At 50.6% G+C, this 14746-nt stretch overlaps 1 protein-coding gene across 12 annotated transcripts in view; it reads left to right on the top strand.

Moving 5' to 3' along the window:
- The window catches only part of Map2k5 (mitogen activated protein kinase kinase 5), a 226783-nt gene extending 217031 nt beyond the window's left edge, over positions 1-9752 (top strand). For all 12 annotated transcript variants that reach the window (XM_087560729.1, XM_087560730.1, XM_087560728.1 and 9 more), the window contains one exon: positions 9315-9752. In XM_087560729.1, the coding sequence (XP_087416855.1) occupies positions 9315-9419 (105 nt within the window). In that variant the 3' untranslated portion in view covers positions 9420-9752. The remainder of the gene's footprint in view (positions 1-9314) is intronic.
- Positions 9753-14746: the final 4994 nt, after the last annotated feature.

Below are 14746 nucleotides of genomic sequence, written 5' to 3'. Positions count from 1 at the left end.
GTGGCCATAGACTACAAAGCACCTATCGATGGGAGCAAGCAGTCCCACTAAATAGAAAATAAACAATTAATAATGTTCTGTATAAATTGCGAGAAGCAATGATCCTTTGCTCTTAAGTCAGAAATGAGAGTGGATGTCAAATTGTTTTCGAAATATCATTTTCTGAGGGCACCAAATAACAGTGTGCTAAGAAGTTAGGGCAGAATGCCTGCCCGCCCGGCACTTGTGAGCCCTGAGCTCCATCCCCAGCACAGAGAAGGCTGAGCTAGGTGACCCATGCCTGCCATCCCAGCACAAGGGAACTAGAGGAGCAGAAATTCCGGGTGTCTTTGGCTATGTAGTAAGTACAGACGACCTGGACTACGTGAGACCCTGTCTAAGAGGGAGAATGAATATGTGACAGAAAAGGTTCCAGAGCTCTGAAGCCCTGACTTAAGTGCCAGCCAAAATACCCTCCCTTCACAGGGATCCTGGCTGAATCCAAGTCTCCTTATCAGTGAGGCAGGCACACTGAAAGTGAAGAGTGAACCCTTTGTCATTCATCCTGAGGATGACCACCCACAGCACCTCAACACACAGGCCACCCACTCACAGCCACAGAAAGTCCATTCCAGGCTTCTGCACATGTAGTTTCCTTCAGAGCTACCTTGCAAAGCACAGCAAATCAATAACAGAATAGCTAAGTATCAAAAATTCTTGCACTATGGTTTAGAAAACACTGCTCAGGGCTAACAGTGGAGTCTGTTGATTTTTATTTGCTTCTGGGCCACAAAATGATCTTAACTTTCAACAAGTTTGCTACTACTGCTCCTCATCCTCATCCTCCTCCTCATCCTCCTCTTCCTCATCTTCCTCCTCCTCCTCCTCCTCTGGTTTTTGTGGACATTATGGAGAAGTGCAAATATACAGTTTTGAATGGAAAACTGATCATTATCTTTTCTTTCTTTATGACAGGATATTATTATGTAGCCCTGCATAGCCTGGAACTTACCATGTAGACCAGGTTGGCCTTAAACTCATAGAGACCCAACTGTCTCTGCCCCCTCAGTGCTGTGATTAAAGACATGTGCCACCACACCCAGAAACTGATTGTTTTTAATCCTTGGTGTTATAAGCAAGGTCTGATGGCTTGGGACTTTCTTGTTGTCTTTTAAAGGTTTAGCTTTGTTACTGTTAGTTATGTCCACTGGGAGTGGGGGTGGCATCTATACCTGAGTGCAGGGCCCAGGAAAGCCAGAGGAATTGGCTGTCCCTGGAGCTGGAGGCCCAGGCAGCTCTGAGCTGCCTTGGAGCTCATGCTCTTAACCACGGAACTGATTCCTCTGCCTCTGTTACTCAGTCCCATTGTAAGTCTAAAGGACACACACACACACACACACACACACACACACACACCCCAGTATGAGGCCCCCAAAGCCCTGTGAGACCATAGTGACAGACAGTAAAAGGACAATAAAATGTCTGCTTTTGTTTCAGTCTTTGTGGACTGTTTACAGTTTGCTTCTTCTGCTAAGAAACTAGAAAGACAAAGGTGGGGTTTAAGCAGCTAGCAGCCCTGCTTAATGGACATTTCTAGAAATAAGACAAGACCATGGCTTTGGAAAGTTCAGAGTATGTTCTAGGGCTGAGAACCATCTCTGGGAAATGTGTTCATCAGTATGGAAGTAAGTAAGGAATATGGAGACCTTGCCCATGGCCTCCATCCCTGCCTCACTGTCATACTCATGGAATATCTCTATGTGTCTATCTGTCTGTCTGTCTCTCTCTCTCTCTCTCCTTCCCTCCCTCCCCTTTCATCTTTGCTTTCTCCCACTTTCATGCTTGACAGTAGACCAAGGGGTACTGAGACAGGGATTGGCTGTGTAGTCCAGGCTAACGGCTCTCACCTTCCCACCTCTGACTCTCGTATGCAGAAATCAGCACCATCCTTCACCCCCATGCACCCCACCCCAGATCATAGGTCTTTTGTACATGGTCTGCTGCTCCTGTGCTGGCTCTGTGCTTCTGCTCCCCTGTTCAGCCCTGACATTCGTGTCTCTACCAATTTCTCCCCGTCCTTGCTAGTGTGGTAGGAAGGCCAGTGTTTCCTCACGGTGCCCATCTTTGTCTTCTCATCTCACTCCTTCATAGTCTTGCCACCATCACAATAGTGTCTCCTAGGATTTCCTGTTTAATATTTTGTAATCTGTCGGGTGACTTTGTCTGTCAGTCAGATCTTGGGGATGTCATAATGGTAGGGTTGTAGCCCTGAACCTCAAACATGCTGGGAGATGCCAGACCACTGAGCTCTACCTCCAGCTGTTCAGTATCCCTGTTGAGTGCACACTGAGCATCAGGCAATTGGGGTATGCCTTCCTCGGATCGGATTGGGTTGGTTTGGCTTGGCTTGGTTTTGCTTTGGTTTGGTTTGGTTTGGTTTGGTTTGGTTTTGAGTTGGGTTGGGGTGGGGTTGGGTTGGGTTTGCTTGAGTTGGATTGGGTTGGGGTTGGGATTGGGTTGGGGTTGGGTTGAGTTGGGGTTGAATTGGTTTGGATTGGGTTGGGTTGGGTTGAGTTGGGGTTGGGTTGAGTTGAGGTTGAATTGGTTTGGATTGGGTTGGGTTGGGTTGAGTTGGGGTTGGGTTGGGTTGAGTTGGGGTTGGGTTGGGTTGAGTTGGGGTTGGGTTGGGTTGGATTGGGTTGATGTTGGGTTGGGTTGGGGTTGGGTTGGGTTGGGTTGATGTTGGGTTGGGTTGGGTTGGGTTTTGTTTGGTTTGGTTTGGTGGTGCTGGAGGACCTTGCACATTCTCTCCCACTGATCCCAGCTCACACTATTCAACTTCAAGTACATGTTGAAAATCAAAAAACAAAAAAACAAAAAAACAAAAAAAACCCCAACGTTCAGAAGTTTTTGAGCCCAGGTGTGATGGCAGGTGGGAAACTCCGCCTGAACTCATGTGACAGGTTTACAAAGCATAAGCATGACTGCCACACCTGCCTAGGGGATGATCTGCCCATTGGTTTAGAAATTATATTCCAGGCAGGTGGTAGTGGCCCACACCTCTGTTCCCAGCATTCGAGAAGCAGAGGCAGGAAGATCTGAGTTCCAGGACAGCCTGGCCTACAGGACAGCCAGGGCTACAAAGAGAAACCTGTCTCAAAGAAAAGAAGAAGTTACATTCTAATTTTAATATCTTAACTGATCACCTACATTTTTAGCTTAGCTTAGCAAAGCTTGAAGAATCACTGAGTGCAGCACAGCACTCGGTGTTTGTCTCTTACCTGAGTTGTTTTCTTTTGTGGGTGTGGGTGTGGGTGTGTCCATGTTCCAGTGTGTGTGAGTGTAGAGGCCAGAGAACAACCACAGATGTCACTCTCAGCAGGGAGCCTCTCACTAGCCTGAAGTTCCAGGGACCTACCTGCTTGTCGGTGCCCCCCACAGAAAACTCTACTATGCCAGGCATTTTTTTATATTGTTTCTGTGGTCACAGTACATCCTCATGGCTTGTGAGGCAAGACGTGTTACTAATGAGATCTCTTTGGCCTTCTCAACTTGAATTTTAGGTTGGTAATTTCAGCTGTGTTACAATAAGTGTAGAGGGAGGGAAGGAGGGAGAGAGAGAGGAGAGAGAGGTGGGGAGGACACAGAACATTTCTCTTATAAAAGAAGGCAGAGGTAGGTGTCAGTGAGTGGGTGAGGGGTGGGTACATGTGTGATGCTGCTTTTTTATTAAGACCTGTGTTTTCCAGGCAAACACTCTGCCAGTGAGCTATACCTCCAGGCCTCTTTCTGTTTTCATTTTGAGGCAGAACCTTGCTAAGTGAACCAGGCTGGTCGTAAGCTCACTCTGTAACCCAGACAAGCTTTGAACTTGTGATTCCCCCCCTGCCTCAGTCTCCCAAATAGCTGGGATTGTAAGCCTGTGCTTACAGCCCTGGTCCTAACATAGGCAGCTCACAGTCACTGGCAACTCTACCTCCACTGGGTCTGACGCCCTCTCCTGGCCTCCATAGGCACTGCATACATGATGCATACATAACCACACACAGGCATACACATATGTACACAATTGAAATCAAATTAACTTTAAAATGTTTAAAGGAATCACAGAAAAGTTTTATTTCAAGACCTAGCTCCTGACAGTATGCACCCAGTGTTTACATAAATGCTTGTGGTAAGTAAGCATGGAGTACAGATGTGCTGTGGACTTTAGAGCCTTGCTCTCAGACAGTCCCCACCCCACTGTGTCAGCTGGCTGGCCATGTGCCTAGGCTCATGGTGTGCTCCCAGGATGTTATACTCAGGTGCAGTCAGAGTAGGACATCATAGCCCTGTGTGTTTTCAGATCGCCAGTGTACCGCACAGCCCCCCCCCACACACGTCTAAAGTCAGTAGCAGGTACAACAGATTGAACAGGTTCACGGCTTTGCCCCTAAGGCCTGCAAAAACATCATAACACAAGGTGTTCATGTGGTACTGTGAACTGAACATAGCTGAGCACAGGTTGTTTTTTTTGTTTTTGTTTTTTTTTTTCCCAGAGCTGGGGACTGAACCCAGGGCCTTGCACTTGCTAGGCAAGCGCTCTACCACTGAGCTAAATCCCCAACCCACAGGTTGTTCTTATTAGTTGGGTTTTAAAAATACAGATTAAGGCATCCTTTAACAGCATTGTAATGGAACGCTTCACTCCCAGCAGTGCCACAGGTCTGAGCTCATGTAGATCCTAAGAGCCCTGACTCAGACTGAGAGGGGAAGTGGGATCCCTCAGAAAGATGGCTATAACCACCACACACACACACACACACACACACACACACACACACACACACAACACACGCACACACACGCACACACACACATGCACACACGCACACCTCACAGGCCCTCTCCAGACACCCCGACCATCTTTATAGACACCTGCCTGGGTGCTGGGAGGCCCCATCCAGCAGGCATGCACAGTTTGTTGAACTCTACTAATTTGGGTTCTAGACCGGCCTGGCCTGATTACACGGGAGCTAAGCTGTCCTCTCCCACCTAGTGTGCTGGTGAGGTCTGGATCCACCCCAACCTGAGCACAGGCTTCGGAGGGTACATAGCCAGCCTGCTTTGTGACAAGGACACCTGTAGCAGAGTGTGCCACAGGAAGGGCAAAAGAAGATGTTCTGGAAAGGGCAGGACAGACAGGCTCCACCGAGAGAGTGCTGGGATTTGCTGTTGCTGCTAGCCAGTTTCTGATGGTTCTTCTGCCCCAGCCTCCAACTCTGGGCCCAGTCACTCTGAGGTCCAGAGAGGCTGACATCAGCAGGCAGATGACATCTGTCCCTCCTGCTTTGAAGTCAGCCTTTCCTGCAGGCAGGTGCCATGCTTTCCTTCCACCCCAGACTAAAGAGAAAGTTGTGTAATCCCAGGGTTGGGCGCTGGAGATGGTGGAAAGAAAGGTTCAGTTCTGCGGTCTTAATCTTCTGCCTTGCATCCTCATCTGAAGATGGACTGATCCTCATACACGGGGAGCTGCTGAGTAGGTAGCCGTTGGTTGCCCGTGCCTGGCACACAAGTCTCAGTGAAGAAGCTGCCAGTGGGCCTTTACCCAGAGTCAGTGTGCCTATGCATGCACAATCCTCTTTAAACCGAAAGGACAGAACTGCTGTGCCCACTCCAGGGAGCAGCAGCAGCAGGCAGGCAGCATGGAGAAAGAGTGTCCTGCTCTTAAACCACCCTCGCTCTCTTGCTCTCTCCCCACCCCACTTGCCCTGGTCCAGAGTTTCTGAAGCCTTGTATAGGAGAGTTCAAGTTGGCTGTGCCTGCACACAGTGAGGGTTTGGTGGGTAGGGATGGACAAGCATGTTGCACACATGCGTATATTGCTTTCCCATGTCTTAGGCAGTGTGGAGTCCTGTCATGAATCAGACATCATACCTACCAGGCCCTGCAGCCCAGGCACAAGTTCAATTCAAATGTGTTCCTTAGCAACTTTACACAGAAAAAAATGTGGGCAGCCCAAAGGGCAAGTTCTTACTTAACAAGAAACTCAGAGCCCAACTAAGAATGGCAGACAGGGAGGTTCTCACTGAGCACTAGACTGGGAGACCAGCTGCTGGGTCTCGGGTAGCCTTACCCATCATGGTAAGCAGGCTTGGAGCCCCAGTCTTGCCTCACAACAAGGCTCAGCAGGGTCTGCTGTCTCTCCTGCAGGAAAGCATCTTATTGCAGTAGACTGTGGGCAAGAAGCAGAACCATCAGCTGAAAGCTGGGACATCAAAGACCAGAGCAGGCTGGGGTGACAGCTTTCTCCTGACACAGCAGTTGTCACCAATACCTTTCTCCTCCTCCTCCTCCTCCTCCTCCTCCACTCCTTCCCCTCCTCTCCTTCCTCTTCGGAGGGCATATGTAGCAGATGATGCTGGCTCTCTGGTGGTTGGCTTATCTTGCTCACCCCACTGACCCACTTTCGGACACATCTTACATCTTCTAGCTCCAGTCTTTTGCCTTCATTACATCTTTATCCTCTGTGATGAGTATGTGTTGTGGAAGACTTAAGCCCCTGCCAATTCAGTTGCTGCATTTGGCCCTGTGAGAGAACAGGAAGTGAGAGTTCCCACTGCCTGGTGAGGAAGCCATCAAGAAGCTGCATAGCTTCTGCCAAGCTCTGCTTTGTGCTGTCTCCTGCACTTCACTCCCTATCTGCCTCTCAGATGCTTGCCCGAAAGCAGGCAGCAGAGACTGGGGACAGAGCCTGTTGTCAGAGTCTCTTTCTTGTGTGGTGACCTAAGTTCCACAGAGAGGCATGCCTCATCAGTGGTGCTCAAGAGCTGGAGTCAGCCCCCCAGCAAGGGTCGAGAAAGGGCAGGGGCCTCCACAGAGCCAGGAGGCCAGCAACCTGGTGACCCCTCTACTCCCCTCCTATCCCAGGGCATAGGCAACGCTGCCCAGTGCGCACCCATCAGCTCTCCCTGGCCGCCTCCACTCCCTCCTCAGTTCCACTCTGCCTGCTCTCAGACAGATGATAACCGTGATGGAGCATATGGCCCAAAGTCACCCGGCATTCTGTGAAAGTGACACTGTGTTACTCTGGGCTTGGGGGGAGGGGCCGTCCTCCTGAGCACAGCTTATGTCTTTGTTCTTCAGAGGGGCACAAGGTCACCTCTCCCAAGTCCGGGGGAAAAAAATATGTACAGGAATTCATGAAGAGGATTTTCTACCTAGGCAGCCATGTGAAAGCAGGCAGAGGCTGGGCTAGTACAAACAGGAGAACATATGGAAGACAAAGTGTAGTGCCTCTTGTCTCAACTCCCACCCAGGCCCCTGGCTTCCAGAGCCCTTTGTTGGGGTCCTGCTCATGTCTGGAACCCCAACAGATTGCCATGAGGGACAATAGGTACCCAGCTGGCTTTAGGCATTGCCCTAGGCCCTCAACTGGGCACAAGCTCCAGAGACAGTTTTCTGACCATAATTAGCCAGGCTGGAGAGCCTGGATAGTGTCCCTCGCCCCCACCCCCACCCCCAAGCTCCACCCGATCCTCACAGAGCCTGGTAAGTGCTGGGGTCAGGACACAGTTGATCCACATCCCTCTAAGCCATGGGTCATGTGACGAGGCTGCTGGGCCCTGGGAGGTTTAGAACACATTCCTAAGGCCTGGCTATTGCCAAAGCCACAGTCACAGCCAGGTGTACAGGAAAGTAGCTCAAAGCCCTGTGAGCCAGCAGGGACAGGAAGGAAGGTGGATGGAGGGAAGAGAGGCAGGAGCTGGGGCGGACATCAGGGGGCCTCATCTCCCCGCCCCCTGTCAGTTTCTGTGATTCCCCAGAGCCTGATGTTCACGGAGGCTACAAAGTTTCTGCTGAAGGTCGTTGGCCCAGAATGCTGCTTGGTGGATGGAATGGGCTTTCCGGTCTCCTTCCTGTGTGGCTCTGACAGCCCTGTGGCTTGTCCTTGGTTGCTCCCGGCCTTCCCTGGAAGCCCTCAGACTCCTGAGGTTGGGGTGTTGATCTTCGTGCTTCTGAACAGAGGAGGCTGCTAGATAAATACACCCTGGCCTGGCTGCGGGCCGGAGTAGGTTAGTACTGGAGACAGAGCACGTGGAAACAAAACTGGCCCCTCTGAAGTCCAGCCCTCTGCCCTGAACTGCCGCACCCCTCAGCCCTCCTCTTGACAGCTGCCTCCTCCTAGAGCCCCGTGTCTATCCTTCATTTGCAGACTGGCTCTCTTACAAGGGAGCAGGAGACAAAGGAGGAAACTAACAGGGATTGACAACGCCTCTGACAAGACGATCCTTTGCTATCTGGGCAGCAACTGAGCCAGAAACTTGGCCACCAGTAGCTGTGGCTTGAAACTGTGCTGAAAACCTCAGCTACCTAGGCTACAAAATGGGGCTGAGCCTGCCTTTCTTTTAGAACAACTTTATCTGTGTGAGTGTGTGTATGAGAGTGTGTGAGTGTGTGTGTGAGAGTGTGTGAGTGTGTGTGTATGTGTGTGTGAGAGAGAGAGTATGAGTGTGTGTGTGAGAGTCTGTGAGTGTGTGTGTATGTTTGTGTGTGTGAGTGTGAGTATGTATGAGTATGTGTATGTGTGTTTGTGAGTGTGTGTGTGAGTGTGTGTATGTTTGTGTGTGTGAGTGTGTGTATATGTGTGTTTGTGTGTATGTGTGTTTGTGTGTGAGTGTGAGTGTGTATGTGTGAGTGTGTGTATAGATCAGAGGACAACTTTCCAGAGTCAGTTCTCTACTAATACCACGTGTGTCCTAGAGATCAAACACAGCTTCCTCCAGCCTGTCTTCAAGCACTGTTACCTGATGAAATGTCTCGAAAACTCTAGCCTGCTCTCTTACCATGTAGGGTTACTGAAAAAGGAAATCAGGTCCAGGCCAGAACACATCTTAGAATACAAACTGAGCTGCCTAGCTGTCATTTCTTGTCTGTCTGTCTATCGTTGTTGGGTTTGTTTTTGTTTTGTTTGTTGTTTGGTTTGGTTTGGTTTTTGTTTTTTTCGTGACAGAGTTTCTCTTATATATATTCCTGGCTGCCCTGGCTGATCTGCCTGTCTCTGCCTCTTGGATTAAAGGCATTTTTCACCACTACCCAGTCTGTCTGTCTATGTCTGTCTTTTCATAACAAGGTCTTATGTAGCTTAGGCTAGCTCTGTGCCATCGTGAACTTCTGATCCTCCTACCTCTGCCCCTTAAGTTCTGGGATCACAGCCATACACCAGCACACCTGGCTTATATGGTAGAGGATCAAACCCAGGGCTTTGCATAAACTAGGCAAGTGCTCTGCTGACTGAACTTCACCCTCAGCACCAGGCCCCTGACCGCTGTCACACTGTTTGCTTTTCCCCACAGGGTCACCCATTCATCGTGCAGTTCAATGACGGAAACGCCACTGTGGTGTCCATGTGGGTTTGCCGAGCTCTGGAGGAGAGACGGAGCCAGCAGGGGCCCCCATGAGACCTCAGCAGGACACTGACCACCCAGGACCAGGCATCAAGGTCACAACAAGCCGTGACCCCTCTGTCTGCTGCCTGATTGGGAAGAGATGTACTGGGCACAGCCTCCTGCTTTCACCTTCTACCTTACCTGGGAGTCTTCAAGAAGGCTGGCCTCTGCCGAACCCCTCACCACTGGTAGGGAGGAGGCACTGACAATGGCAGGTGGAGATGGTGCAGGGTTGGGGTGATGAGGTTATGGAACCTCCTCTGGCCCCACCCTCATCTCTCCCTACTGTTGTAAAGGGTCAGCCTATCAGCAGCACTGATGGGAATAAAGTATTACTGCTTTGGATTGTGTTTTTTCAACAAGTTTGTAGTACACATCCCCACTAAGCAGGACAGCAGCAAGATCCTGTCATTTCCTGTAGCTCTGTGCTAAGTCTCATGCCACAGCTCAGGTGTCCTGAGAAACCGGGGCTCAGAGGTTCCCATACCGAGCTCCATGGCAAGGTATACTGAAGCCAGGTCCAGAACCCAAACCTCAGGTCATAGTATAGCCCTCTCCTGGACTGGAGCTGGCCACAGGCCCAGCATCAAAACAGCACTAGCCTTGGCTGTGGTCTTGGGTAGCCGAGGAGGAAGCTATCACCCTGAATGTAACATGGAGGAGCTCAGAGGCCTACAAAACCCCCACCTTCCCCACCCCCAGCCACCATCTCCTCTGCCACAAGCTGCCTCTCGCTGCCTGCGACTGCCCACCACTCCTCTCGACTTGGGCCGCTCATGGCCACTTGAGGTAATTCTGCAGCCACCTGGAGGAAGTGTGGCCCTCCCTCTTTTGCAGAGGGTGGAGGGAAGCACTGAGAGTCCCATTTCTACCTGGTGGAAGGGAGTCCTCAGCATGCCCGCATGCCAGCCTCCACTGCCATCCAGGCTACAGCCACACTGTGTCGTTTCAGTGGCAGTCCTTCCCAGTGCTGAGGGACCTTGGCTCGTCTTTCTCCTCAGCCTACCTCCTCCTTTGCTTTTCTCCTCCATGTCTGAGGACTTTTCCTCCACTTCTCGTAGTACCAGGAACTGAGGCCAGACCCGTTCACACACTCAGCAAATGGCGGCCCTGCCCCACCTCCGCATATGGCGCCCATGGAGTTTTGTTAGAACACCAGGTAGAGCTGATCCTGATGTTCAGAGCTTCCCAAGTCACTCAGAACAAGGCGACAGGCAGATTCAAAAGATAAATGACCAGGAACTCAAGGTCATCCTGTTAAAATCAGCCTTTATCACAAAATTTAGTCTTTAAAAAAAAAAAAAAAGCCAATAAAACGGAGGGGACTGAATGGAGAGGTGGCTCAGTAATGCTTGCCTCAGAATATAAAAGAAGAGTAGGTTGTGACAGCCTGTACTCCCAGGCCTCAGGTGACAAGGACCCCTGAGCAAGCTGCCTAGCCAGACTTGCCTAATTGGTGGACCCTGGGAGCAAGAGATCCTGTGAAAAGACACCTGATGTCAACCTCTGACCTCCAAATGCATGTGCACACACAAGCATGTACACATACATACATGCTTACCCACATACATGTGAACAAGCACGTGTGTATGCACACCACAGGGAATGCACAAGGATAAGGGAGGACAGGAAGGGGACAAGCCATAGACCCGCTAACCTGTATTAACCCTGTGAGATTATAGTGACTCCAGTTCCTGTTGCCTCCAGTTTTGTTTCTGCTGCAGCCACCCAGGGCCAAAGCAAAAAGCCCACTAAGTGTCCATACTCTATCATATGAAGCTGGAGCCGGGAGGCTGCTGCCTGTCCAGAGACTACATCTCCCAGAAACCCCTGGTTGAATGGAGGCCATATGATTAGGTCTCTTCAACAAAGAAAAGATGACCAAGAAACTTCAGATCAAGATCCTACCCATCTCTATCCTGATAACGGAGGTGAGATGTTGAAGAGCAGTGGAAGCATCTTGAACCTCAAATTCACCGTATGGGGGTACACCTGCAATGAGCTGTTAAATAAGCTGGGACTGGAGATCTATTTGGGCTTTCATGTTACCAGCAGTGTGATGCCCAGTCCTGCTGACCACTGTTGGGCATCCCCAGGACCCTCTCAACCACTGTCTACATGACCACCTTGCAGAACTTCACTCAAATGGCTTCTCAGAAGACCCTACCGCCCACACCACCGAAGCATGCAGCCTCCCTTTCTTGCTCCCAGGACGATGCAGGAAGAGATCTAGCCTTGGTGAATAAAGTAGAACGGGGTCAAGGATGACACCCTCTGTCAATCTCTGTCCTCCGTGTGCACCTGCTCCCAGAACCCAGATTCACTAGCCTGCACCAGTTCCCTCTGTCTCATTTGTAACTGTGACAACCCCGTTGTTTATTTACACCTTCCCATCCATTAGAATGGATGCATCACCAGCTGGGGGCTCCCCCTGCTTTTCACAGACCAAGAAAAACCTTGGCTGAGGAGGTGTGTGATAAACACTCGTTGGCTGAATGGCCACCATGGTGAAACCATCATTCACAGCTGGTACTCTGTCCAGTGCCCTGTGGAAGGGGCCTCTGTAGAGACTGCATTGTCTTTCCAGGGAGAGGCTCTATGGTTTAGGGACAATGGCCCAGACCCCAGCAGCGTTTATCTCCTTGAGGTCCCCCATTGCCCAGGGTCTGATGCAGTCAGAAAATTTTTGAGACCCAAGCCATAAATAAGGACCAGGCACCCTAGACCAGTACTCAGAGCAAGATATGTGAGCAGTACATGAGGTGGGCTTTCCTGACAAAGGGGGCTTTGTAACGAGGGCACCCTGATCCTGACCACCCCAAAACCAGAACTAGCTACCCACCAGACCTATCCTTGTTCTTTGAAGAGGCTTCAGCAACCATTTGTCCCCCAGTCCCAGTTCAGCGGGGCAGGGGACACTGTTACTGGTAACTAAAGATGACTTTGAACTCCTGGCGCACCTGCCTCCACACTGGGAATCTGTGCAGAATGTTGAGAATTACAAGGATAGACCACCACACCCATTTTTCTATAATGCTGGGAATCCAACCCAGGGCCTCAGACACACAGACATGCAAATGCTCTTGCAAAATGGGCAGTCTTCCAACTCGGAAGAAGGAGGGGAAAGAGAGTTGTCATCCTAAACCAGGGTGTTTGCTTACTTACTATCAACTTGCTTAATTTCCTCCACACCCCCTGAGATAGATGCTGTTGTTCTGTCCATTTCTCAGATGGAGAAGCAGAATCATGGAGGCAGAAAGACTTGCCCAAGGTCACCCAACAAGTAAATAGAAAATTACTGTTTGGCACTGAGAGCCCCACTCTTATCCCAAATTCCAAACCAAGCTCCAGCACATGCACCCCCTACTCCAGCACAAAGGCCCCCAAACTCCTGCAAAGACAGTGCACTCTTAGGAGCGGAGCCTCGGCTCTACTCTTTGGCCACCACACTAAGAATGCTGTACAGACTGCTTTTCATGGCGCTGTGAGGTTGCTTTGGGTAGAGCCTCTAAGCCAGACCTGGAGACCAGCCAGAGACAGCTACCCTAGACCTCAGTGTCCTCATACTGTAAAGTGACTGGACTTATGAGCCTTGAGGACTCTCAGGCCTCCTGGACAACTTCTTGTGATCTGAACCATGGTCCCCTGTGAGTTTCCCCAGCCCAGAATAGCAAGCACCTACCTACATGCACCAATCCACATGTACACACACCTACATGTACCAATCCACATATACACCTACAATATACCCAAACACACACACACCTGCAATCCATACATATGTACACATACCTATATGCATCCATCTATACGCACACATACCTGCATACACCCATCCACACACATGCATGGAGCTCAGTTCATGGTTTTATGGCTCCCAGGGCTCTGGACCCCAGAATCTATGACCTGTGCTTTGGCGCAGCCCTTGTCATACAAGTTGGAATGAGGAAGAAGGCCACAGGAGGCTGTAGAGAGGGAGAGCAGATACCCTGTCCCAAGATCCCAGTAATGGGAACAGGAGCAGTGTGAGCTCACAGAAGCTCACACGGGGTCCTGATTTCATTCCTGGGGTCAAGTGGACCCCTGAGACTGGTCCTGGACCAAGTTCACATTGAGGGGATCAGAGGTTTTCATTTCATGCAGCTGAAAAGTTCCATTCAAAGGTGGGGAACCTGCCAGAGGGAGACAGGAGCCAGGGTCAGGGCTAGCCTGTGGCAAAGGATAATCGCTATGAACAAAGCCCTAGGAAGGAGGTGGCACAGAGGCCTGGCAAGTGGAAACAGCCAACATCTTAGGATGCAGGCCCTACGTCTGGTCCTTGTGGGCGGGGCCTGACTACTGAAGTGTGGGATATGGGACAAGGCCAGTGGGCCTCCATGGCAACATTGGGTTGCAGTGACTCTGGCTTTACCGGCCTCTGCCTTGACAAGCATTACATCTTTGCTACACTGGAGAAGCTTGCAAACTAGCAGGCTGGCAGGAAAAGGTGGGGCCTGGCAAGGGATGGGCCATGGGGAGACCAGGTGAGGTCCCAAAGATAACCTGGGCTATCACAACCCAGGAGGCATAGATAACCTGGGACAGGGAAACCAGCAGAGCCAAGCCTCCTAGTGACGAATTTTCTGCTGAACAACCACAAATGTTCGCTGTGACTTCGGACACAGTCTGGAAAAGACTTTGTTTCCTCCCTTGGCGGGATCATTTGTCTTGTTTTGAAGCCCCGAGATTGCAAGCGGGAACTTACAGACTAAAGTTTGTCTTAATTGCCGTGGTGTCACCACCTCTCTGGCAGATAACAGCACAATGAACGAGTCGATGGGGCTGAGCCCTCCAGGTCCTTCTTCTAAAGTGAGACAAATGTCCCTGCTTTGAGCCCAACAGTCCATTGGCAGCCCTGTCATTTATTTATCTCCCTAACAGCTTGCATTAACTTTCAGGGGATAAAAAGTCTCTCCTGCCCGCAGACCTAGTTAAAGGCACCAGTCTCACCGAGCTGTTGGGCCCTCCTAGGAATTCATTCTTCCTGTCTTCCCCCCCACTTTGGGGGACATGGGGGACAGCGAGAGTGATGGCCCACACATGGAAAGAGAGGAGGGTGGCAGGTGAGAATGTTCTAGAAAGAGGGGCTGGTGAGATGCTCAGAGCAGAGGAACCGGCGCTGGAGCATGAGGTAGACCCCAGCGCCCATACAAGAGCCAAGTGTGGCTGCCACCCCAGCACCATGGAGGCAGACACACAATCATTACAACTTGCTAGTCTGTAAGTCTGTCTGCTAGAAAACGGCAAATCCTGGGTTCAGTGAGAAATCTACCTCCATGGAATAAGGACATCCAATGTCC

This window comes from Rattus norvegicus, chromosome 8, assembly GCF_021556685.1.
Source record: "Rattus norvegicus strain SHRSP/BbbUtx chromosome 8, alternate assembly SHRSP_T2T, whole genome shotgun sequence".
NCBI classification, from domain to species: Eukaryota; Metazoa; Chordata; class Mammalia; order Rodentia; family Muridae; genus Rattus; species Rattus norvegicus.
This window is presented reverse-complemented; position numbering and strand designations above follow the sequence as displayed.